The sequence below is a fragment of the Pogona vitticeps genome, chromosome 12 (genome assembly GCF_051106095.1).
Source record: "Pogona vitticeps strain Pit_001003342236 chromosome 12, PviZW2.1, whole genome shotgun sequence".
Taxonomy (NCBI): domain Eukaryota; kingdom Metazoa; phylum Chordata; class Lepidosauria; order Squamata; family Agamidae; genus Pogona; species Pogona vitticeps.
Window position 1 is genome coordinate 2729246 of NC_135794.1, and position 25770 is coordinate 2755015.

Below are 25770 nucleotides of genomic sequence, written 5' to 3' on the forward strand. Positions count from 1 at the left end.
TGTGCAAAAAGAACACAGTTGTACTTTACACAATTAGAAACCGTGTGAAAAGGGGGGGAGGGAGTTTCCTCTTTTCTTGCAGAGTACATGCGTGCATTGAAGTGGAGCACCGAAAATGTTCAGGGACTGACCGGAGAAAGCAATATATTTATGGTAAGTTGACTCAAAAGGGGGGGATGGCTTGGGTGGCCACGATGGAGGGACATGGGGGGGGGGCTTCCACTACCATGTCTCATCTTCCTGGGCCAAAAAACAAACCTTCATTCATTCACTGCAAAGCCTGGGTCTGTGTTGTACATATATCCATCATCCTACCACTAGTCTCTTGCGGGAAATGACATCTATTATTCTAGAGCATGTGGTTCCAATGTTAGTTGACGCCAACTGCTTGCCTCAGGCAGAAGATGTTGACCGGGTGGCGGCAGAGCCTGCCCTGAATCTACTGGCTCATCCTGGCGACTTCAGTTACGGAAGAGCCAACAGACGGACATTATGTTGAAGAAAGAATCAGCCTCCAGTCCATGGAGGGATTCTGCATAGGACGGGAATGGCCGCCATCTTGTTTCTCCCTCAGTCACCCGGACAAGATCAATAAATGACTGAGAATCCTGACTTATCACTCGGTGTATTTGGTTCAATATATAATAAACACCTTTTTTTAAAAAAAAATCTCAATGCTAAAAATTCCCTTTTAAAATTGGGAGAGGGGGGGCCCTGAGGAAGCGGCCTGTTTATTATTCCAGCAGCGAATGAGACCTGCAGTCATGGGTGGAAACAAGCTGAAGCTTAAAAAGATGTAACAAACATGATTACAGTTTAATCAGGGGGTTGCTCGGTCTTTAAATTTAATGAGATGTATAAATTGGGAGGAAGGAGGCTTTTGGAAATGCAATCCGATGAGGGAAGCTTTGAGGAGGGGGGACTTTAAAAAAAAAAAAACACCAAGGAAATTACAAAATAAATCAAAGTGATTGTGTTAGGGCTTCTTTTCCAGACCCAAAGTGGTAAAAATTAGCTTTGCAGGGTATTTTTTATTGATTTAGACTTAGGAATGCCAACTCTAAACATACTTAATACTTTCTTATAGTCACAAATGAATAATTAGGACTATTAAAACCCTAGAAAATGTTGGGGGTTTTGCGCCGTGAAATCTGGTTATCCCTCCCTATTTTTCTCCATTTTGTATTTTTAATTAAAAGTCAACTCTCTTCCTGCATTTCCTCTTCTCCATTCATCTGTTTTCCTTTTACAATAGACTATTTTTTCTTCTTCTTTTTTGAATCCTTGAGGATGATCGAGCATGAGCCGTCCACACACACACTTCTCTGATCCTCGTTTGGATGCAAGGCATTTCCTTAATGGCAATCAGGCATGCATCTAGTTAAGTACTTTTAATTAGGTTAGATTAGGCATCCGTCACTCCCGAGAGACTACAGTAAAGTGCTCTGCATTGAGGACTTGGAACAGCATCTAGTGTGGCTGAGAAAGCCAATTCGAGAGTGACAATCTCTTCCACACTGAAGAAAAATACAATCTGCCCCCTGTCCAGCTCCCTGGTTTTGCTGCTTTTGTGACTTCCTCTTTGCCTCGGCCCGCTGGACAAGGGTCTCTTCAAATTGGGAGAGGCCGTGATGTGCCATCTGCCTCCAGGCTGAACGCTCAGAGGTCAAGGTTTCCCATCTGTTGAGGTCCATTCCTAAGGCCTTCAGATCCCGCTTGCAGATCTCCTTGGATCGCAGCTGTGGTCTCCCTCTGGGGTGATTTCCCTGCACTAATTCTCCATCCAGGAGATCTTTTGGAATCCAACCATCAGCCATTTTCACGACACACCAAAGTACTTTTAATAGCATGTAAATATATCTGGTCAGCTGCTAATAATCTGGAGGGAGAATCCTGGCATCACACACCTCCCTCTGTTTTGCATTTCAAGCAGACGATTTCTTTGACAATCCGTAGGAATGGCTCTTATGAAATAAATTCAAAATATAAAGGCAAATCTCACCCTTTGCCAAGGGTAGAAGTATAATACTTTATAATAACAATAACCTTGGAACTGCAGAGCTGGAAGAGACCCTCTGGGTCATCAGGTCCAGCCCCTGTCAAGGAGGCCGAGCGGAGGAATCGAACTCCCAATCAATCTCTGGTTCTGCAGCCAGAGACTTAAACCACTGAGCTCTCTAGCACTTATGATACTGGTAAAATTTCAACATGCTTGATCCCAGGTTTTTCGGAGGCTAATGGCTAAAAATGGGCATTTATCAATCTTCCGCTGACTTTTAACAACAACAAGGTGCAGGTTTTCTATAATCCTAGCCCTGGCTCTGACCATGGTGCTGATTTTGTCCTACAAAGCGCTGGTTGGGCTGGAACCAAGAAATCTGAAAGGTCTCCACCTTCTGTACATACCTTCCTGGACTCTGAGATCCCTTAACATAGGTACTCTGTTATATTTCTCACCAACCCATGGCGCTGGACTGGTGTATGCAATCATGCCATCTTCTGCATTAGTACCTAGATTAAAGAATTCTCTCTCAAGGGAAGTTAAGCGAGCTCCATCTTTGTTGATCTTCTGACGGTCAATCAAAATAGTGCAGTTCTCCTTTGGTCTTCTAACTTGATTGAATAACTGCCTTTAGGGAATATTCTAAACATGCTTTTAAAGAACGTTTTAATTTGGTTTTTCTTAGAATAACATTTTGAATCTGTTTTTAATCATTTTGATCTGTTTATGGTAAACTGTTTTGGAAAAGCCCCAGCGGGGGCCGCAAAAAGGATAAACCAATACTTCAAATAAATCATTAGTTAATTAAATATGAAGGAAAAAAATAAGTCAGAGGAAATCTATCAGCCTGAAGCGTGAGCACTACATTGAAAGAAGCATTACATTGCTGAGGTAGACAAAACCTGCACGATCATTAGAGAGCTCTAGATCTTTTCGCAAGGCGAGGTGTTACAGAAAAGCAGCCAGAGGAAAGGCCGGTGGGAACGCCTGGCCTAAAAGCCGGTGTGATCATGTAGTCTTTAAGTTAGCAGATGGGCCCCAGAAGTATCAGGTGTCACCATTTCCAGGGAAGAGATAAAGAAATGCAAAGCAGTGACTGCAGATTCTTTATTTGGAAAGCGCAAACCGTTGCCAATAAACTCAGAACTAGAGTTTCTATTTTCAAAAGAGGGATCAAAGTTCATGGAGTGTGCTGGCACTGGCGAAAGCTTGGAATGAACAGAGCAGGTGGGAGAAAAGAAGGCCGTCTTTTTAGACAACCTGGCCCTGATCCCTTCAAAGTCCAGGTAGCATTGTCTCTGAAGTGAACCTCAGAGATTGGTGGTCTGGGATAGTCATGCATTGACACAGGGCGGGTCACGCTCATGTTTTAATGATCTAATTAAACAAAAATATTTTTTTCCACAACGATTGTAAGACAGACATGTCTTCCTACCAAATTGGTTGGCTGGTTTTATAGAAATGTGGCTTCCGATACTCACCAGCTGACACCCTTCCAATGAGTTCACCAACTGAGCATTCTGACAGGAGAGGATGGAACCGGCCAAGTTCAGCATCACGCAGACGGCAGATAAGAGCATGAAAAAGGTTATCTGGGGGAATGAGAAAGAGAGAGAGAAATCAATCAGTCACATGTTGCAAAAGTGGTGGCCAGCTTATGACATTGCCTCCGCAGCATGGATAAGCCCTTTCAACTGAGGCTTCTGTGAAGATCTTCAGACCTACCAGCTTGCTTACAACCCAAGCTGGCATGCTGGCCTCTTGGGGAGCATGGCCTCAGCAGGTGACAAATGACCATCATCCTTTGTCCTGGTGTCTAGGAGCTCTCTGTAGTCAAGAGCCTCACATTGCCAGCCAAACAGCGCCGAGAAACGAAGACAAAATGGCCATCTTTCAAAGAGCCAAAGAACCCTTTACTTAAGTTTATACATTTATGTCCTGGTGGCCTCCCATGTGCCCCCTTGCACACTTTCAGAAAGGGAGAGGACAGACAGGAACCTCTGGAAATACTGGAAAGACTGAGCCTTCAATCTAGGATGCATTTTTTTTGCTAACAGAGTTTCTTTTAAAAATTGTAAAATAACTAGCCTTCGTGTTTTGACTAGGGAGGTGTTAAGTGTTCCAATATTGGATGAAGACTAGTTTTCCTTTCTGTACGGAATGGAGAGCATCCACGTTCTTCTGTCATGAAGTCAGTCTACTTCTGTATCTGGCTAAAACCCCGTTGCTCTACCCTAACCTGTTTCCCTGAAAATAAGACCTAACCTGAAAATAAGCCCTAGTGGGATTTTTCAAGAGGCTCATAATACAAGCCCTACCCTGAAAATAAGCCCCAGTTAAGTGAAACTTCACCCTCCACCCTTGTGCAGCAACCAGAAGAAGAGGACATGACTGTATTGAATAAATGTTGATTGCTGTCCATGAAAAAAATAAAACATTCCCTGAAAATAAGCCCCAATGCTTTTTTTGGAGCAAAAATTAATATAAGGCCCTGTCTTATTTTCGGGGGAACACGGTAGTTAGACCCCAAGTGTTCCTCCCTCCAGTTCTGCCCCTTGTCTTGAAAATAAGCAAGCAATGCAATTCTGAATCCCGGATGACCATCTTCGGACAACAGCAGCAAGCATGGAGTTCCAGATTATTTGCCCTGCATTAAGTAAACGATCCAACGCTGCCCTAGAGCTTGAGAAGGCTGGAAGATGATTGGGAAGCAAGCTGGAGTGTAGGCTTTTCACTGTCACCCCCAAGAGACCTCGCTTTAATTTTGAGCATTGCTTCTAATCAGGGAAATGCAATCACGGCACTTTTAAAGTGTCTGGAGTGCTAATATAGCCGCCTGGGGAATAGCAGGAAATGCAAAGAGAATCCTTTCGCAACTCTACTGTTTAAACTTCCTCTGTGATCTCTTTATTTGAGAAAGGCTGGTGATTCTTTGCTTGAAGAGCAGTTCCTCCGTGAATCATAAACTTGGCTTTGTGAGCCTTACTTCCATGGCCCGCTCTTGCTTTCACATCAATAGTTTGGACTCAAACTCCAAAAAGCCTTCACCACTAGCTGTGCTGGACAGGATTTCTGGGAATTGTAGTCCAAGAACATCTGGGTTGCCCAAGGATGGGAACCACGGTTCTAGATCATCCATCACGGTAACACACTGAACAGTGTCAGGCCTGGTTAGTAGATGGACAGGAGACCACAGGGCAACATCAGGAATCTTAAGCAGATCTAGTAAATATTCTTGCTGGAATCCATGGTGAGCCACCACCATGGAGAGTTGACGGCACGGCTCTAACATGGACAAATGACCTGGCACCATGTAAGGGAGCTTCTTGTGCACCTAGTTTCACCATCATCTTAGTCCTTGCGATCCAGGCAGCAATTGGGCGTGTTTTACAGCATAAGGGAGAGCTCATACACTTGCTCTGTGTCCATCTACTGTGATCCGGCAGAGTTCAGGGGCAAAATTATCTATATTTTATATTGTCCATTTTATGTTGTAGGCCGCCCCGAGTAGACATCGTCTAGAGGGGCAGGGTATAAATAAATAAAAAATAAAAAATAAAAATAAATAAAATTGACAACTTTCCTGTGTTTTCCCCCAACTATAGAGCGATGCCTGCTTCTTTGTTTTGCTGTGCAATTTACACCAGTACATGTTCTTTTGTACATTAGTTTTCCTGACCTTTACTCTTTGGTAAGCCATTTTTTCTCAGTGCTTCCCCCCCACACACACCTATTCTTTTTCAATCCAACAAATATATTGCAAACGTTCGCCAAAGAACTGAGCCACGACATTCACAAGGAAATAAAAGGACAAGTAAATTTGTGTGTGCGTATTAATTCCAGGAGTGTAAATTACTTAGCATTTAATTGATAACCAAATCAATTTCTCTTCCACCCTTAGCTGACATCTCTTGGGATAAAAACATGGTTGAGGTTATCTGAAAGACTATGTTGCCACCAGACAAGCCAGGCCACATACTTGGGATGTCCTGGAACAGCCATCACTGGCTATGCATACGAGTGGTGGTGATGATGATGATGATAGACCATTACTAGATCAGCACTGGAGGCGAGTGCTGCCAAAAACCCTCTAGATCTCTCCCTACAGAGCGCGTTGCATCCATCGGAAGTTTCACACCGCAAAATAAATTACACACTTCACGTGCCATTAGAGACAACATCTTCCCTGATCATCGGCTGAGGTTCTGTCATCTGTGTTTCAATCATTTCCTCTTGAGCAGTAAATCAAGAAGAAATAATTTCAGGTTGGCTCTCCGGTTATTCACAGAAGTGGCGCTACATCGCTTGACATTAGCATCTGGAATAAATCAGTGTCAACACGTCCGTCATTCAAAACACATCTCAAAAGAAAAAAAAAAGACCTCTGATTTTGCCATCTGGGCTAAGCTTTTACCATTCTCCTTGGGACATTCTTCACCTTACATGCCTAGTTTATATTCCTTACATCAAATTTCTCTCTCTCTCTCTCTCTCTCTCTCTCTCAATCTTCTGTTTTTCCCCCCACCTCATAATCTATTTACACAAAACGCTGACTGGTTCACAGAAATGGTAACCAAATCCTAAGAACAGTCGAAAGAGCTGGCTATGTTTAGACTGCAGAAGGGAGGATTAAGGAGAGACATGATCACTGCCTCCAAAGGTCTCAAAGCCTGTCTTGCAGAAGACTGAGTCGATTCATTCTTTGTTGCTCCAGAGGGCAGGACTAGAATTAAACGTATGGATGTTGCAGCAGAAGGAAACTGTGCAGCTAAACATTAGGAGAATTTTCCTAACAAGAAGAACCTGTTCCACCGCAGAACAGACTGCCTTGGGAGGCAGCGGGCTCTCCTCTTTCTTTACGCAGAGCCTGGACAATCGCCTGCTAACAATGCGATGTGTCTGTGTGTCTGGGAAGGAGATAAACTCCAACGCCTCTTCTGCATCTAAAGCACTACAGCTCTGAATTTCCCACTGGGCACAGAAGCTGCTTCTAGGCGGGTAATCACGTTAACTCACATGGAACCACTGGAATCACAAGATCATCACACAGGGCAAATGGCATCCTTTCACACACATATGGAGATGGCAAAGGGAAGTCCACAACTGCCCACCCTGAGCCTCTTCCCATCACGCCCCTGTGGCGGCTTCTTCGTCTTCTTCGTCCTCAGAAGCCTCCGGTCTTTGGCTTCCCTCGCCAGCCGTGCCAGTTGCTAAGTGACCCAGACAACAGCAGTGTCAGGCCCGTAACTGCTTAGCATTCCCTCGGCTCCCTTTATTATTTCTGCCCCGGCTCCCGCTTGTTATCTGCTCCTGTTCTCAAGATCTGGATGCGGGCTGGATCCTAATAACCATTCCGCTCTCCGCCGGGCCGACTCCGACGGGGAGAGGCGCCCGCTCCTCCGAGCCGCCCTCGCCGCGCTGCGCTGGTGTCTAATTGGGGCTCCCGTCCTATCGCTGTGTGCCTTTTGTTGTTAAGCATCCTGAGCAAAAAGGATTCATGTTCTCAGCACACTGTTGTTAGCAGCGGTGTGTCTTGGGTGCCAATTAGCTGTCTTTTCCATTCCGTTGATTGCAGGCGCCACTGTACCATCGGGCTGCTTGATCTTTCCCAAACAGCCCCCGGATTTTCCACTCATGTTACAAAATGACCCGTGCGACTTGCGGAACCGGCTGCAGAATCCTGTCCACATGCACGCAGACGATGTGGCCCATGCTTCCACCCCTCCTTCCATAATTCATCCTCCTTTGCGACTCAAGTTTGGTTTGCTATCACTCCCGTCATGTTTCCCACAGGCTTACAAGACCTGTCTTACCTCAAGCGATCGAATCTCTTGGGAAGCAACTTGTAACTCATACTGCTAATAAGATACGTTCCTTTATGTGCTGTCAGGTTGCTTCTGAATTAATAAGTAAAAGGTCCTCTCCTGAACTCAAACTCAAGCCTGTGGCTTTCTTTAAACAACTGAAATCCTGTTGCGCAGCTCTGCCTGTGTCATGGGAATGATGTCATCGGCACGAGCTCATGGCTGCTGATTAAAGGCTTCCTTTTATGGTTCTGAAGTGCACATACCTCTCACACCATGTAACGGTATGTACCCTGAAATTTCAAAAGAAAGCCCTTAATCAGCAGCAAGCATCTACTGCTGCCAATGACATCACTCATGTGAAGCGCAGGTGGAGCCCCCCAACAGGATTTCAGGCATTGCACCTGTCCATTTTACAATTTGGCCTCCTCTTTTCCTGCTCTCTTCAATGTCCAACAACGTTACTGTAAGAACACCAGAGCCAGCGCTAGTTCACACTTGCTTGGCCATCACCGACTCATCACGACGAACGCTCTGCAGAAACAGCTCAAGGATTTCCAGTCATGTCAATACCTGCTTCTTATTTAAAGAGTCCAAGTGACCATAAGCCGTTTTATTTGAAGTGTTCTGAGTGCAGCAGTATGTAGACGTGATACTGTTTGAAGGGACTCTGAAAACAGCAACGTATCTCTAAAAAGACCATCTCTCCTCCTAAGTGGAAGAGGTCCACATGCTAGGAGGAACCTCAAGTCTTATGGAAGTGCACAAATCTTTAAGAAGGAACCTCTTTAGGGTGGGGCAAATCCTCTCTTCTTTTTGGGGGCAACATGCAACTGGCCGCCTTACTTAATACTCGGAACAGTTCATCCAATGATCAGGGGATGGAATCAGCTCAGGAATTTCCACACCACCTTCTCGGACAATGGTTCTCGGTCGTTGACTGTCCAGACTTTTTGACCGGATCCGGCTTCCTGGCCACCGACCATGTTGGATGAGGCTTGCAGGATGTGACGTCCCAACATTTCCGAAGGAACTACTGAACTACTAAACGAGGCTGTAGAGGAGAAAAGGCATGGTCAAGGGGACCGAGTAAAAACAGCCTGCCATGGCCATACCGGCTGCAAAGAATTCTATAAATCGAACTATCATAGTTCTCTTTCCCCAAGCCGAGTCTTGGGAGTTGTCATTTGGGTTAAGGCGCCGAGAACCCTCTGTTACAGATTTTGAGTTCTTTGATAGGGTGGTTTCTTGTTTGTTAATTTGTGGTTGTTGTTGTTGTTGTTATGCTGTCTGTCTTCTGTCGCTGGGTCGAGGTAGGGGCTCGTTTGTTGGGCTTGTTCCGTTCCGCTCACTGCTTGCAGTAATGTTTGTCGCTAATCAAGCAGGATAAACATTTAATAAATAAACAAATTCTCCCCTCATTAAGCAGGACTCCCTTGGAGGGAAAGAAATGCTGGTTTTCATGGTTGTGTGGGAGAAAGTTACTGAAGAGATGTCACTTGTGCTTTCCGTAGCTTAGAAAATGTACTTTTTTTTTTTTGGGACTATATACTGGCTAGAGGATTCTGTGACTTGTGGTCCAACAAGGTAATTTCCCCACCTTTATACCAACTGCTTTGGCAGAAGGAATAGCCACGGGCTGCTCCTTTCATCGCACGCCCATCTTTTGTGCTGTTGGCGCTGCTTGAGATTGTTTAACTTCGCATAATCGGTTCTCTCCGTGGCAGCGTCTTATTATCAGTTATCGTTTCTCCTTTTCTTAGAGAATTGCACGGCCAAGCAGAGCAGGTGGTCTACTTTGGCAGAGAAGATCAAGGGCTCCAAAAAAAGGAGAAATCAAACAAGTCAGTCAAACACTCTCAGTCAACAACATCGCCATTTTTTTTTGCAGTTCTGATAAAGTGGTGCATCTTCAAGCTAAGAAAACTCTCAGAACGATGTGAGAAAACAATAAAAAGGCTTAGCGGGAAGACAAGAAAGCAGGATTTGATAGTAGGCCCCAACACACTAATCACTGCCTTTCTGGGAATGAATGAAATGATAAAGCAACACAGCACAAACCGGGCAATGGAAAGCATGGGGGCCATTTACAGCAATTACATAGCTGTGAAAATTAAGCACCAGAGATATTGTTGTGTGACTATAACTAGGCTTTTCTGTGATTTCTATTTTGGGGGACATCATCGCTTACATATTTACAAATAAGGTGTTATGTTTCCAGCTGGGAGACTTGATGGTTAGGATTTCAAAAATTCTCTTAAGATTTCTGGAGCTTCTTGTTTTGAGTCAACAGCCAACAAATAACCACAGACAAATGCATCCACAGTAGGACTATGGGATTTGCAGGGATCACTTACAAGCTCATCACGTGGATGCCAGAAACTGTGGATAATAGCAAACCACATACACAAACATATATACACCACAGACAGAGAGAATGAGAGAGGGGGTGGGAGAGTAGTATTGTCTCTGGTTTCATCTAATGACCAGTTCCAGTAATGACATCATGGAAATATGTATAAATACATATTTATCATTTAAAAAAATTTAATATTTTAATATTTTCAGACAGCGGATAAGTGAAACTGTGGATACTGATCCTGCAGATATGGAGGTCCTACTGTAGTTGTCCGTATTGTAAAATCATCATTTCTAAGACGTTTTTGAAATGTCTGGGGAGGGGCTATTTTAACCCCCAAGCATGGAAGCATGCTTTTGGGGAGGGTGGTCAGGCTGGCTTGAGGACTCAAAAAAAATTAAAAAGGAATGTTTTCAAGCTTTTTTAAAAAAAAAACAACTACAACTTGTTTTTAGAAAATGCAAGAGTGGATGAGCACACAGTATCTCATGGAGAGGGCACTCCAATAGAAGATGCGGGAAGAATCCATTTGCCTCCCAGTCTCTTTCTGAGCTGAAATGTCTCATGTATGTCGTTTAACTTCCATTGATGTACCTTGCCTGGCGCATGGAGACATTCTTTGGATGTAATGTTTTAATTCCATTTCTAAATTCAAGCATTTTCACTCATTTATGTTCATACACCCTGGATGACTGAAACATGTTGTATATTTTGGGGAGGACAAAATGCATCTCCATCATCATAGAACTGCAGAGCCGGAAGGGACCCGATGGATTATTGAGCCCAGCCCGTTTCAAGGAGGTAACTGGGGGGAATCGAACTCCTCACCTTTGGCTCCACAGCCAGAGACCTCAACCACTGATCTATCCAGCAGTTCATGCATACAGCATATGCAGAATGATGAAAGACAGAAAATGAGAAATCCTACATTCTTTCTGGTGACTAAAGGAAAAGTGTTTATTCCCCCCACCTTCCACCCCTGGCTGTTTCCTGCTTCCAGTCTCTTTCCCTCCTCTACCACTGCATGCATCAAGAGGAACACGCTCCACTTGAGAGAGAGCAGAAACGAAGAGAAAGCCATCGCCCCTAATTAAAGACAACAGCTGGATTAATATTTCACAAACACTCGTGTGAACCACAGCCAGCCTACAATTTCCATGGTGAACTTTCCAAGCGTAAGAGGGCTTCTCTCTCTCTCTCTCTCCTTTTCTTTTCCGGTGTTGACGCACCTCCCACAGAGATGGTTTTCCTCGACAGCCAAGAAGGTCTCAGGACAACCCACCCTCGAAGCTTCAGGAACAGCTGTAGCCAAATACCTCCAGGACCTGGGAAGCGCCGGTTCACACCTTCTCCGTTCACCTGCAAGGTGGCGTCTGACAAGGATCGGTACCCGAGGATTACAAAAGTAGACCAGGGCTCTCCTGAGAACCACTGAATCAGACAGAGGCACTCCGAACGGGCCAGCAGCCTACTAATTTTGGCATCCGCAGCCCTCCCAAAATGTCATTTCCATTTAGTAAAAAGCAGCACTAATCTCTCTGTATCCTCTGGAGCTGCTCTGAAATGCTCAGGCAGAGAGACACACACACAGAGAGAGAGAGAGAGAGAGAGGAGAAGCTTTCTCCAAGCTAAGTGGGAGAGATTTTTTTTTTCCAAAGGCACCTGGCAATGTGTAGTTCACACATCTTTCTAGGAAAATAATCTGTGCCACATGGATGCCCAAGCATATAAACTTCCTCACTCACTTTCTCTGGGGCCCAGAAGGATTCCTCCAGGTTCCACTCTGAAGAACAGAAGAAGCGCCCTGCTGGATCAGGCCAATGGCCCATCTATAGTCCAGCTTCCCGGATCTCACTGTGGCCCCACCAGGTGCCTCTGGGAACACACGAGACAATGAAATCCCTGTCTCCTGATACCCTTACCCCTGCATCTGGCCTTTGGAGGGCCCTTCCCATTACACCTCCATCATGGCTTGTCACCTGCGATGGACTTTTTCCTCCAGGAATCTGTCCAATCCCCTTTTAAAGGCCTCTAGGCCAGAGGCCGTCACCGCATCCTGTGGCAAGGAGTGCCACAGACTAACCACACACTGGGTCAATAAAAGGCAGTCCCTTGAATTATTCCAGGCAACAGGACAAGACTTTAAATCCGCTTTTCTTCTTCAGTCCCAATAGCTGACTAAAAATAAAATAATGGCTCAAACAAAAACGGGGTGTCCTTAATTTTGAAAACAAAAGCATGAAGACGAGGCAAACTATAATGCCTTTCGAGTGTTGGGTTGTGGTTTTGTTTTCCCACTGGCAAGACTCAGCGATGCCATTTCAACTCTGTGTCATCTTTCCCTTGTCCTTTCGGTGCCTTTTCCACCTCGCTCTTTCTGCTCCCTTCCCTGAGATGAGGCGCAGGTCCTCCCATCAGGACTTCCATATCCATTCTTCAAGAGGGAGTACCCAAGGAGTCTTGCTATCAAGCGCAGGGCTAATTAATCCCCCTCCTCCAGTGCATGGAAGACACCATTGGTCTCGCCCACCTGTGGGGGCTCCTCCTGCTTTGCTTGTCATCTCGGGGAGATAACCCCCCCTTGGCTAGGGGGCGGGTCATGCACAAGCACAACGACCTTTGGCGGTCAATCTGGAGCAACCCAATGAATTGTGTTTCCCAACACTGGGCTTGCATATACTGTATAGGCACAACACTAATTGATTTTTCAACCAGCAGAGGCACCTTGCATCTCAAGCATTAGAAACATATTAGAACAACCTAGACGCCCATCTTTTTTTTTTTTTTTGCCTCTCCTCTTTTCCCTTCTGACCTCAGCCCCTTTAACTTTCTGAACAGAGATGGGGACCCGGGTCACAGGACTCGCTGTCAAGTCGCACCAGCAACTTGGCTCAGACTGCTCCGTGCCCACTGACCTCCTCACTTTTTCCTGGGGGGGGGGGGGGAGTTGTTTTTAATAGGGACTCGGACTTGGGATTCAAGACCTGCCAACCTCCCTCTTTCTGGCTGCTCTTCTTTGCCTGTTCCCCATGTACTTGTTCAGGCTTCTTCCTTCCACACTTACTAAGCAGCATCCCTCTGCCCTTCCCCTTGAACTGTCTTATCTTTTCCTTTCATCTGTTTTGGAGATTTCCAAAACCCTGTGGAAAGAACCACTACACATGAAGATGCCTAGAGGCCATCCGGGGACATCAGTTTCCCAAGCAGGACCCCAGAGAATGATCGCTGACATTTAGAGATTGTAAAGGAATTCTGCCACCTCGTGGCTGAAGATGGGACTGCTGGCTACAAAGAGATTTTCTTTTAAAAAAAAGAAAAGAAAGAAGAATATAATAAAAATATACCACCAAACTTGGAAAAGTTACTTTTTTGGACTACAGATCCTGAATTTCATGCCGGTTGCGGGTTTCTATGAACTATATCCCAAAAACCATAACTCTGATCTTGCGCAACATCGGAAAGAGTGTGGTATACATGGCTGCCATTTTCAGTGACTGATAACATATCTGAACAATGCGCCATCAAAGCAGAGATGTGTGTGCTATACTGAATTTTGCCATGACCATGGAAGACAACTGCCAGGATTGTCAGTACCTTGAATGCTCAACGCCACCATTGAAAGGCTAAATATTAGAAATTAGGCGCCGCCAGTGGTGTGACAGAGCGCCACACCGTTCCTTTGTCTGTTTGTATGTTTTGCTTTTCCAGTTTCCAATATGATTGATGCTGCACGCAATAGAGAAGTCGGAGTAATTTGTGTGTCTAATGACAGAGAAACTGAACTATTAAAGTTGATTTATAACTATGTCATACCTCGAGGGTAGTGGTGGAAAACCAATGGTGGGGGGTGTGACTCACTGGTAAGATGCCTAGAGCCATTTGCTGGCTGACCCTATAAGAAACTATAGGCTGGATAAAGGGCCCAATCCACCAGCGTATCCATTTATCCACACTAGATTCCTGAGGATCAGCCTCAGAAGAGTCATGATCATATCGATTCCAACTGGCAAACCACCACCAGGGCTATTGATCAGAGCAGTGGCTCCCAACGTTAGGTAACCCAGATGTTCTTGGACTACCGTATTTTTCCGTGTATAAGTCACCCCCACGTATAAGATGCCCCCCACTTTTCTAACCCCAAATTAAGACATCTAAGTGGGGCTTAGCAAGTGTAGGAGGAAAGGGATCAAAGCCCTGCAGGATCACTTTGATCCCTGCTTTCCCCTCCACTGGTTTTTCTCTCTCCTCAGCTTACTTCCGTGTATAAGATGACCCTCAATTTTTAGTCTAAAGATTTTGGACAAAAGTATAGTCTTATACATGGAAAAATACGGTACATCTCTCAGAAATCCTGGCCGGCACAGCTAAATGTTGAAGGCTTCTGGGAGTTGTAGTCCAAGAACATCCAAGGACCCCACAGTTTGAGAACCATTGGATTAGAGCACCCCATCACAGTAAAGAGTCATTTGGTAGTGGATGGGGATTGAGGTTCCTAATCAAGATATTCTGCAGTTTTTATTTTTATCTTATTTTTCTATGCCATGTTTTTAATGTTGTATTGGTTCTAAGAAAAGCAATGCCAGACTCTGGTTTGTTTTATTTTTACTCATGGACTGCTTGGTTTCCCCTTCCTTCTCTGTATATAAGCAACTGCTTAGCTTTGCGCAAAGCCGTTGACTATTACTTTGTTAAACTTTGCAGAACTTATTGTACTTTCAATAGAAAAAAAATAGGATCACAACAGAAAAACACATCCGTCTTCCTAACGACTTTTGCCAGTGCCTATTTAAAAGCAATAATGCTGCTAATAGATGCCATCACTTATTTATTGTCAAGAATCCACAGCTGATGTCCCTGGCATTCCCTTGAATCATTCCAGCGGGAGCAAATCGAAACCCTTCCGCTACAGGCTGCTGCGGGCGCCCGAGCACAACGAAGTTCTGCCTAATTGCTTGGTTTGCAACAACAACACACACGCACAAACCCCAAACCCAAGCATATTGCAAGACATGATTTTCTGTCATCTGTTGATGAAAAAACAATAAGCGCCTCTCTTGCTGTAATAAACTCGGCACCCTGTTGATTTTGACCCTGAAAATATATTTAAGGCCCAGACGCCCTGCTCCGAATTCATCTACATTCATTTCCAACACACCACTCTATAAATATTAAACACAGAGACTAATTCAATCAAATGTAGAAAGCAGGGAACAAGTGGGTGGAATGAATTATAAACACTGGCAGAGAGAAATTTTAGAAGGAAACAAGGAACACCCATGTCCACATTCACATTCACACATGCATAATGGGTGTGTAGGCAGAAAACCCACTTTGCATTAATTGTTTAAGAACTTTCTCTCACTCCTTGATGTTGCAACAGAGAGGGCTCTTAAATATTGAAAGCAGAGACATTGTAAAATGTCACCCTTTATACCGACAACGTGAAAAATCCCAGACGCTTGCTGGTGAGCTATTTCACAAATAGTCCATGCACGTTTTTTTATGAACGACAGGTCTGTTTTTCATGGCAGAATTCTTCCACTTCAAAAGAGAGGCCGCACTGCCTTCCACCCCCTTAATGGGCACGATTAGGGAATAGCAAAGAACCCAAATCAGCCTATTTAAAGGACCGGGCTTTCTCCAGCTTTTGACAAACACTCCCATTTTAAATTCTCACTGGGGTAGAAGAATGTTTTACTATGCTGAACCTCTGACCAGCACATACTTTTTCCTCCTGTTATTCCTCTCTTTTAGCTCTGAAATGGTGGAGAGGAAAAGAAAATAGGACACTGGGGACCCAAACACAGAGAGAGAGAGATGGAAATTGACCAACTACACTCTAGAACGAAGAACAGAGTTGCTTGCCGACTCCTGTAATGTTGCCTGCTCTCATAGTTGACGGGTAGCCGTTCTTCAGGGTCTTTTTCATGGCTCGAATCCCTGCCTCCCCTCAAAGAGACATTTCTGGGATTGAACCTGGATCCTTTCTCCCCACAACAGGAATATTTCAGTTATTGATGCCTTAGCACTCAAAGCCTTCCAAATCAAGCCTGTGTTTTACCTTCTGACAACCAACAGCAAAACAAAGAGAAGATGTAAAACCTGGGGGGGAAATCATGTGCTATGACAAACAGACATCTTCTGCCATTCAAGGGAGCACTATTTCTCAAAACGTGCTAAAATATAGTCAGGTTTCATCCTAAACTACCTGTGGGACTGTCTTTTCCCAAGGTCATGTAGCCGCTCCACTAGGTGCTCCCAGGCCATGACCCTCCGGGTAGCCACTCCAAGGGATGCCAGGAGATCATCTGCGAGAAGCAGGGCCTTCTTTGCTGTGGCACCAACACTTTGGAACCAACTGCCCATGGAGCTGCGCCCCGCTCCCTCCCTCCTTAATTTTAAAAGATTTTCAAAATCCCTGCTTTATAGAGAGGCCTTTTCTGGCAACCCTGCTTCAGGTCTTCCTCTGCTGTTCCACTTATTGAGATGCCCGTACCTCCTTTTCTTTTGCAATTCCTGCCTCTTGGCGCTGTCGTTCGAGCCTTGCTAACATCGTTGGTTTTTTTTAATTCGACTTATCTTTATTGTGTTTTAGCCAACTTTGAACCCAGAGCAGTGGTATACAATTTTTTAAAAAATAAATAAAATAAATAAAATAAACTATGGGCCATTCCCTCTGAAGAAGGCTATTCCCTGGGCCCACGGGCTGGCATACCTGTCAGGACAAGCCCCTGCTGGGAATAAAACCTGAAACGAGAAGACGGCTGTGGGGGGGGGGGGGAAGGGGCCACCCACACTTTGGTTCAGCTGGAAGGCTATCTAACAAGCCCGATTTTCTATCACTGATTCAAAGAATCGACAGAGCTGACAAAGGGGGAGTAAAATCCTGTCACTTTCCAGGCACTTTAAGCAATAAGGATTACTATCTATGCTATATAAATTTCTACCTTCTTCTCTCAAAGGGGGGGAGAGAAAAATCAAGAAATACAGCCCCAGATGGAGCGAGCCTGCTTTAGGGGCTGAATTATAGCCGTGGTCTCCAATAAAGACTGGTTCTCTTAAATTAAAGTGTCGTTTTGAATATTGATTTTTATGTGGAGGACATATCAGAGGCTACAGTAATAGATTTCTAAGAGATTAAGGATGGGGGGAGGGCAAACTTTTACACCCAAACCTCAGGAAGCTTTTTAGTCCACCTGGTTTGAATTACGGCCCCATCATCCTTCTCCATTACCCTGATTAGCTGGGGGCGCCCCGGTGGTGGAGTCTTAAAACTTCAGCGGCTCAATGCTCCTTCAATCCTCATTGATACAGATCATGATCAGAGAACAAGACAAAGACATAAGTTGCAAGGAAGACAATGGGAGATAAGACACAGAAATTATTTTTGTTTGCAACATTCTTAAGGCAAAAAAAGGACCTTTTCCTCTCTGTGTGCATATTTTTCTTCCTCTCCTATCAGATATTTGATGTCATCATGGACTATTCTGCTGTTAGGAGGCAGTACATTTGACCTGAACCATCCTCTCACTTTTTTTCCCCCCTGAAGCCAAGGTGTTTTTCTCCTCCTGCACTCTTTGCTCCACTGATTTTACTTCCAATATTCTGGTCCCACCAGCTTCTATTTGACTATAAAAATCCTAAACAATAATAAGTAAGAAACAAGAGATGGATAAAAAAAAAAGAAGTCTTCACTGAAGATAAAATGTCCCTGGACTCAAAGAGGTGGGAATGAATACATAAAAGTTGTAAAAAGGAAGACGCAAAACTTGTGTGCTACTGTAGTGGTTCCCTACCCTGGGTCCCCAGATGTTCTTGGACTAAACCTCCCAGATGCCTTCACCACCAGCTGGGCTGGCCAGGATTTCTGGGAGTTGCAGTCCAAGAACATTTGGGTTACCTAAGGTTTTTCCAGTAGCAATGTATGGAAGTGAGAGCTGGGCCATAAAGAAGGCTGACCACCGAAGAATTGATGCTTTAGAATTGTGGTGCTGGAGGAGGCTCTTGAGAGTCCCCTGGACTGCAAGGAGAACAAACCTATCCATTCTGAAGGAAATCAACCCTGAGTGCTCACCGGAAGGACAGATCCTGAAGCTGAGGCTCCAATACTTTGGCCATCTCATGAGAAGAGAGGACTCCCTGGAAAAGACCTTAATGTTGGGGAAGTGTGAAGGCAAGAGAAGAAGGGGATGACAGAGGATGAGATGGCTGGACAGGGTCATTGAGGCAACCAGCATGAATCTGACCCAACTCCGGGAGGCAGTGGAAGACAGGAGGGCCTGGCCTGCTCTGGTTCATGGGGTCACGAAGAGTCGGACATGACTAAACGAGTAAACAACAACAAGTTTGGCAATCACTGCATGCTACTGCATTATCTAAACCAATGGCTCCCAAACTGGGATCTCCAGAGGGTGTAGGGTGTTATTGGTCATGTCTGGACAGGATTCTTGGAGCTGCAGTCGAAGAAAAGCCAGGGATCGGGCCAGTGGAACCTCTGTTCCAGTGAGATGCCAATGTCCACACCAATTTCCTAAAAAGAAAAGAATATTGAAAGAAAACAATCTGGGTTTGTTGGGTGAGCCAGGGGGGAAAAAAGCAGTTTGGAAATTAGTGTGTAGAAAAGCTGCCTGAATCCAAGCAGTCAATGGGGCAGGATAGCGAGATCCCAGGAACAGACAAAAATGAAGAGCAATTAAGGGAAACATGTAGACATGACCAGAAAGCAGGAAAACTGTGCAGATGGGCCGGGGGAGGCAAACGGAACTCCTTTCGCCAACCTTTGGCTCTGGCGTGGAAAACAAGCAGGGTTGCTAGCGCTTTTTTGTGTTGTGCTTTGTGATCCTCCTCAGGGTTACCATAGTGACCCGACGCGACGGGAACACGGCAAAGAGCCTTCCCGTCGTCGGCTGAAGGGTAATTAAGGCATGCTCGTTGTTCGTGGAAAGGGCCATTCTCGCAGGCATCCTCGCCTCTGGGAGCATCCTGCCAACAAGACAAGATGATTAGCGAGTGGTCAGGGAGGGTGACGGGAGTCAGGAAGCGGGAGGAGAGTGGAAGGAGCAACACACGGGGAGCAGCAGCCTGCCGTTCTGGAAGAAAAGAGGCCAGCAGGAAGCAAGATGGGTCAATAATGACCTGCTGGCTGGGTAAACAGACACACTCCGCGAGAGCTTCCCTTTGTGCAGGAGAATCCATCAAACTCAACCCCTTCCTTTGAGCAGACTCGCCTGTCCAGATTTTTTTTTTTTAACACGAACCAGTCTATACAAATAAAAGCAAAGCCTTGGAATGTCTTGTTTTTTAAAAGTCATTTCTCAGTGGCAGGCCGGCTGGCCTCCAGCTGTTAAAGGTGTGGCTGCTGTTGTTACCAGCAGGCCAGAAAATGGGAAGGAGATGCTCTCTGGTCCCCTTCGGGAGGCAATTAAGGCATCAAAATTATCCTTCCTTTCTCATGTAGGATGGGAAAAAGAACTGGCAGAAACTAGGAAAAGACCCCTCAAAATGTTCTTAAAATGTCACTTTCGGAAGTCCGGGGAGGGGGGAGAATGCACCAAAGTGTAACTCCGCAACTATCTCTTGGGTTGTTTTCGAAATGTGACACACACACCCGTCCGCCCAAGAAAGCAAGCAGCTGCTTGAGACCACTGAAAAAAATTTGCAGTTAGAGAGCCGTGCTTGACATGATCCAGTTACGCATGGACGCCAGAGTAAACTTTGGTCTAGATGGGCAGGGTATAAATTTAATGAATAAATAAATAAATAAATGTTGAATGGAGCTCGGGGAGAGGAGGTATACAGATCCTAACGTCGTACAAGTTAAGTTCTGAGTCACACACGAGAATGCAGTATTCGCTCTGCACCCAACCATCCACAGCCAGTCCTAACAACACAACTACGCAATTTCATTAAAAGGAGGAAATAAAGTCAAAGCCTTGCAAGATGTTACACCAAGAGAAATTCTTCCTTGCTCAGGGCAACTTTAAAAAAACATGGACCAGACCGAGGCTGTTACAGCCTGCTAATTTTACTCAGAGGCCCTCCACACCACAGGGGTTTGCCTTATTGAGGGCTTAAGTAGCCATTTTCCTTCCTCTTGAGTAGCTGCTCAGCCTTCCCCTCATGAGGGACTGATCTTTTGATTTCTTCACCCGCACTTTCATATATATTTTTTTAATTTTAATTTTAATGCGTTTAACTCCACCAACATAGGATTTAACACAAGGGAGCTGCTGTGTGTGTGTGTGGGGGGTCTCGCTCTGCCCTGGGAATCCCTCTGGGGCTCTTCGCTCGACTGGGTGGTTGCCATGGAGAGTGATAAATAATCACTTCACTTAATATTTTGGCACGGGGCCGAAAACTGTGCACTTCTCCAGAATGAACAGAACCAGATTCTCAGCTAAGGGAGAACAAGAGTTTGGTGTAGGCGACGTCAGAGTCAGGCCCCCACTTCATACACGTAATAAAACTGGGTATGGAGGGTCCAGAAGAGACTTCTATGGGAATGTTTGCAAGCGGGAGGGGGGGCCTCTTCTCCTGAATGAACGGCTTCGTCCGTCTCACCTGGAGGGGCTGCACTAACTAGGAGTACAGTGGGGTCTTGACTTAAGTATGGCTTGAGTTAAGAACATTTTGACTTGACTTGACTTAAGTACTTAGATTTGAGTTAAGAACTAAAAAAAACCCACATGGGAGGCAGGGAAAGTGCAAAATGTGAACTTTCAGTTAACTGTTAGCCAGTGAAAAGGGTGCCTGTCTGCTTCCTCACTCCTCCCAGCATTTAGAAAGTGGATTGGGAGACAGTCTTCGGACTGCCTGGTCCTGGACTGCCTGGACTGTCTTTTCCCTGCCTTCCCTGAACCTTTCTTGACCTAAGAAAAAAAGAAACAAAATATCCCCCTCTAGTGGTCGAAGGCAGAATAGCAGCTTCCCATTAGTTTCTATGGACGGAAAAGAGCAGATACGGATCAAATGGTTTTCAATGCATTCCTATGGGAAATGCAGATTTGACCTGAGAACTTTTTGACTTGAGAACCGCCTTCCAATACGGATTAAGTTCTCAAGTCAAAACCCCACTGTAAGAGCGACCCAACATTTTAGGGAGCCTCCTCTCTCTTAGCACTTCCCGGAGACGACAGCTGTTCCTCCACAGTCTCCCATCCAAATACGAACCAAAAGTAAACCTGCTTAGCAGCAAAAAAAAATCATACCAAGTTGACACATTCAGAACCGTCTCGTTCTGCAGGAGGTCGCTGGACATCTGCCCCACCCGCCATCACCATCATCATCCGGACTTCCAGACTGACTGGACACCTTTTTTTCCAAGTACGAATCAAGGCAGCTGTGTTGTAATTGTGCAAATGCGCAGAATTATTATTATTATTATTATTATTATTATTATTATTATTATTATTATTATTATTATTATTATTATTATTATTATTATCATCATCATCATCTTCATCATCTTCATCATCTTCATCATCTTCATCATTGTTGCTGTTGCTGTTGCTGTTGCTGTTGTTGTTGTTGTTGGTAGTAGTAGTAGTAGTAGTAGTAGTAGTAGTAGTAGTAGTAGTAGTAGTAGTAGTGTGCAAATGCGCAGAATGATGATGATGATGATGATGATGATGATGATGATGATGATGATGATGATGATGGAAGCAGTACCTAACTAAAGACAGGCACAACCCGGTGGTTCTTCACAGTTCGTTCCTTGGCCAGATGGTGATCCACGGTTCAGCAGCCCACCAAACGAGGGATCGGTGGTTCGGCCGGGAAATGGATTGTTGCCCATCGCTGTCTCTGCCTCAACCATTCAACACACCCACACCCAAATGGGATGAGAGGCTGGGCCTCCAGTGAATGGCAAACAGGGTCGTCGTACTACAACAAGTATTTCTTAAACTTTTTTTAAACACGAAATGAGTTCTAGAGCTGTCTTTTAGAGTTATCCTTTTTTGGGGAGGGGGTTCTAAAAGAATGCCAACTTTTAAAATTTGTTTTTTTTCCCCATTGGTCTTTTGACTGCTCTAAGGAATATTTTAACCTCTTCCCCCCCCTCCATTGGACAATGTTCACAAGGCCTTCTTGAGTGGTAAAGCAATGCAAAAATTCGTCTGTACTTCCATAGCCTACTTTCCATCATCCATACATTTCTGTTGGCAACTTCCCCCTGCTAGGTGGCTGATTGGCTTCATGTTTATATCATCCCCATGCTGAGTGACATTAACTCAGCCATTCTCAGAGATGAACAGATGGGTGATCTATTCTGGAGAAACATTTCAAGTTTCTCTAACTCTAACATCAGACAACTTCCAAATTAGCTGGATTTAGCCTTTTTGCCCTTTTTCCTAGCTCAGTTCCAAAAGAGGAGAAAAGCCAGAAGGGGTTGTTTTAAGATCAGGAAGGCATTGCTCGGAGGAAAGAGCGGGAATGGACATTTTATCAGAAGTAATGAAGGACTCTCCTTTACAAAAGGCAACTGAAAGATGGGACCTATTCTATAAATGGGTAGAGGTAATAGACAACGTATGAAGAGCATACATTGTAATAAGAACTTAAATCTGGAGGGCAGAAAATAGTAAAAAGAGTAATTTGAAATTTTGATATGGCAATATATATAGAATGGATGTTAGTATGATATTGTTTCTCCTCTTCCCTCTGAACCTCAATTCCCTTTTTCCTTTTCGTCACCCGTTGTTAAAAATAAAATTTTTTAAAAAAATTAGAGTTGTACAGTATTCCGTTCATCCCAAACCTACTGAAAATGATGGAACAACAGAGCACCTTTAAAAAGATAATCATCCTTTGGAGAAACCTGGCCAGTTTCTTTCTGTCCTGGTAGGACTTGGGTTCTTTGAAGGAGTGATGGGTTAGGGTACGATAACATACAGAAGATGGAGAATTATGGGTGCCTGTTTTGGAGAGTCACTGAGCAGGCAACTTTAGCAGAGAGGCCAACTGTGAACGGATGCAAGACAAGGCATAATTTTTAAATATAACAAAAGCCCAAACCCATTCCTCAAGAAAATAACTTTCTTTTTTGGAATCAGGCTCCAGAGCTGAGCCAAAAACAGAGCGAAGCACGGAGCGGGTGCCAAGACGGGGAAGAAGCAAGAGCGCCACTTTTCACAACTTGCGTGTGGAAGTTATGTATATAAAATGAAAGCCAGAGGCGTATAAAAATATGATTGATAACACATGTGAGATTGCAAACAGATACGGCTTGACACAAAACCCCAAGCTGAAGAGATTTATAATTTTTTTTTCTGTTTCCTCATTCCTCTTCTTTTTTATTATTATTTTTTTATTTTGAGGCCTTGTCAAAGATATGTTATTTATCTACAATGCTGATATTTTTTTGATAGCTTAAAAACTGTGTTCATGGCAAAAGCAGGCCCAACAACCACAACAACAACAACAAAACGCTTTGCTGTATTTATGGCTTGGTAAGCTGCATTTCCTTTCTTATCAACTTGTTTTGACACAGGGGAGGAAATGAATCCTGGAAAAAAGATGGAAAGCGAAACAATTACCGTCTAAAGCAGACAGAAAGCACGTATCGGGGAAAAAGAAAATAAGAGACATCGTTGGCCATCATCCTAAACTTCAGAGGTGTGAATTCAGGAGATGTGAGTGAGGTGGAAGCGAGACTCTGCCGTCCATGCCCGGAGCACATGTTAGAGTCTCCAAGGGCAGCCCAAAGAAAAGGGGCAGCCTTTCTTCCCTTCAACCTTGAATGAAACGGAGAAGAACATCAGAAGCTGTCTTCCCATCTGCCTGCTTGCTTACACCAGTGGCAAACACTCTGGCTGGCAGCCGTTCTCCCGAACCTGAGGAGCAAAGAGGCCAAAGGAGGAGGAGGTTGGCCCTCTCCCGGCTGGTGATCTTCCCCCTGTGACTTCCAGCGCTGTGTCATAGGGGCTACCTGATCCAGACCCATGGCTGGCAGTCAGAAAACTGGGGAAAAAGCAAAAAGCAAAACTCCCCTTCCATACAGAGTGCGATTCAAAGGGAAGTCTGGCCGTTGGGTTCCATACCAAGTTCGGCCACAAGACTGTCATCTGGTGGCCGAACCTCTGGAGACGAGGCTGTCTGAATTCAGCCCGGCTCTTTCTTCCCCACATCAGGCCCAAGCCAGCCGGCTTGCCCTCCAAGCCTTAGCCGTCTGTTAGACCTTGGTAGAGCAGGCAGTGGCGTCGCTTTCGAAAGAGCCTGGGCTCTTTTGGGCATCAAAAAAGGGACAGGAGAGAAGAACTCAATGGAAGAGTTGACACCACAATGATGACTATGTAAGCGTCCGTTCAGTTCCAACCTCTGGCGCCCCTCTCAGGGTGACCTGGGAATGAGAGAAGGCGGGGGAATCAAGTCACGGGACCCGCTGTCCAGTCGGACTTAAGCCACACTGGCAACTCGACTTGGGGTCTTTCTTTCAATGACTCTTGAGTCGACTCATGACTTGGAACCCACCCACCCATCCCCTCTATTTTCTGGAGAAAACAATGTTTTTCATAGGGGCTCAAACGTTGGTACCCAAGACTCTCGGACGCAGGCGCTGGCCTTGCCCAAGACTTGCCAACCTCCCTGGTAATGAGATCCATGGAAGTGGTCTGCCCGTCTCTCCTCCTGGTGGCACTCTGGCCTCTCCTGCCCCTTGTCTGCCCGCAGTCAGCCCTTCCCCCAGGACAACTTTCAGCCACAACAGGTAAAGGCCAAGTCAGGCAGGGCTGCCCGATTCCCTACAGGGCCGACCTAGGGCTCACGTCTTTGAATATTTACTGTACAAGCAAGTCAGCGGCATTAGCATGCAGATGGGCCATTGTGCTGGGCGATTACAGGGTTTGTCAAGCATTAGAGTTGGTTCTGAAAATAATAATCACAAAAAGGCAGACATGCAAGTCCATCAGCAAAGCAATATTTGCAATTCAGCCAGGGGGGAAACGAACGTACACAAGGTGGTGAACGAATCAATTAGAACTGGTTATTTCACTCCTTAATCACCCAGAAGGGCAGCTTTTCACAGAGACTGGCAGAGAGCCATGGCAGTGGAAGTGTTCCCATGCAAGCATCACGCTTCATCATCATCACCATCATATTAGAACGGCAGAGCTGGAAGGGACCCTCTGGATCCTCTTTCAAGGAGGCCCAGTGGGGGAATCGAACTCCCAACCTCGGGCTCCACAGCTAGAGACCTAAACCACTGCGCTGCCCAGCAGTTCACCCAACATGCTTAGCAATCTTACTGGCTGCTTTCTTTACACGGACACGTAGACAGCAGAACTTGGAAACGTTACTTTTTCATATTATACAGCAGCTGGAATCCCAACGCACCACATGGCAAAGGGCCAATGCTAGGAGTAAAGATGGCCTTTAAAACACAAAACACGAAAACACTCTTACAAGCACAACTAATGAATGACAAACGTTTGGGAAAGGTCGACGGAGTGTCAATCCAAGCTTAGAAAATTCATATTTGGGACTAAAATGAACACAACCCTGTGTGTCATCACAAGATCCTACACCTCGTGACTTCACAAGGACGTTTCTCTTCTCTCTCCCTCAAGTTTCAAACCTGAAATCCCAGCAAATAGGAAAATTACAACTGG

General features: G+C 45.1%; 1 protein-coding gene across 3 annotated transcripts in view; it reads right to left on the bottom strand.

Moving 5' to 3' along the window:
- ENTREP2 (endosomal transmembrane epsin interactor 2) overlaps positions 1-25770 on the bottom strand; it is a 142282-nt gene that overhangs the window by 52210 nt on the left and 64302 nt on the right. For all 3 annotated transcript variants that reach the window (XM_072981539.2, XM_072981540.2, XM_072981541.2), the window contains exon 3: positions 3484-3594. In XM_072981539.2, the coding sequence (XP_072837640.2) occupies positions 3484-3594 (111 nt within the window). The remainder of the gene's footprint in view (positions 1-3483; positions 3595-25770) is intronic.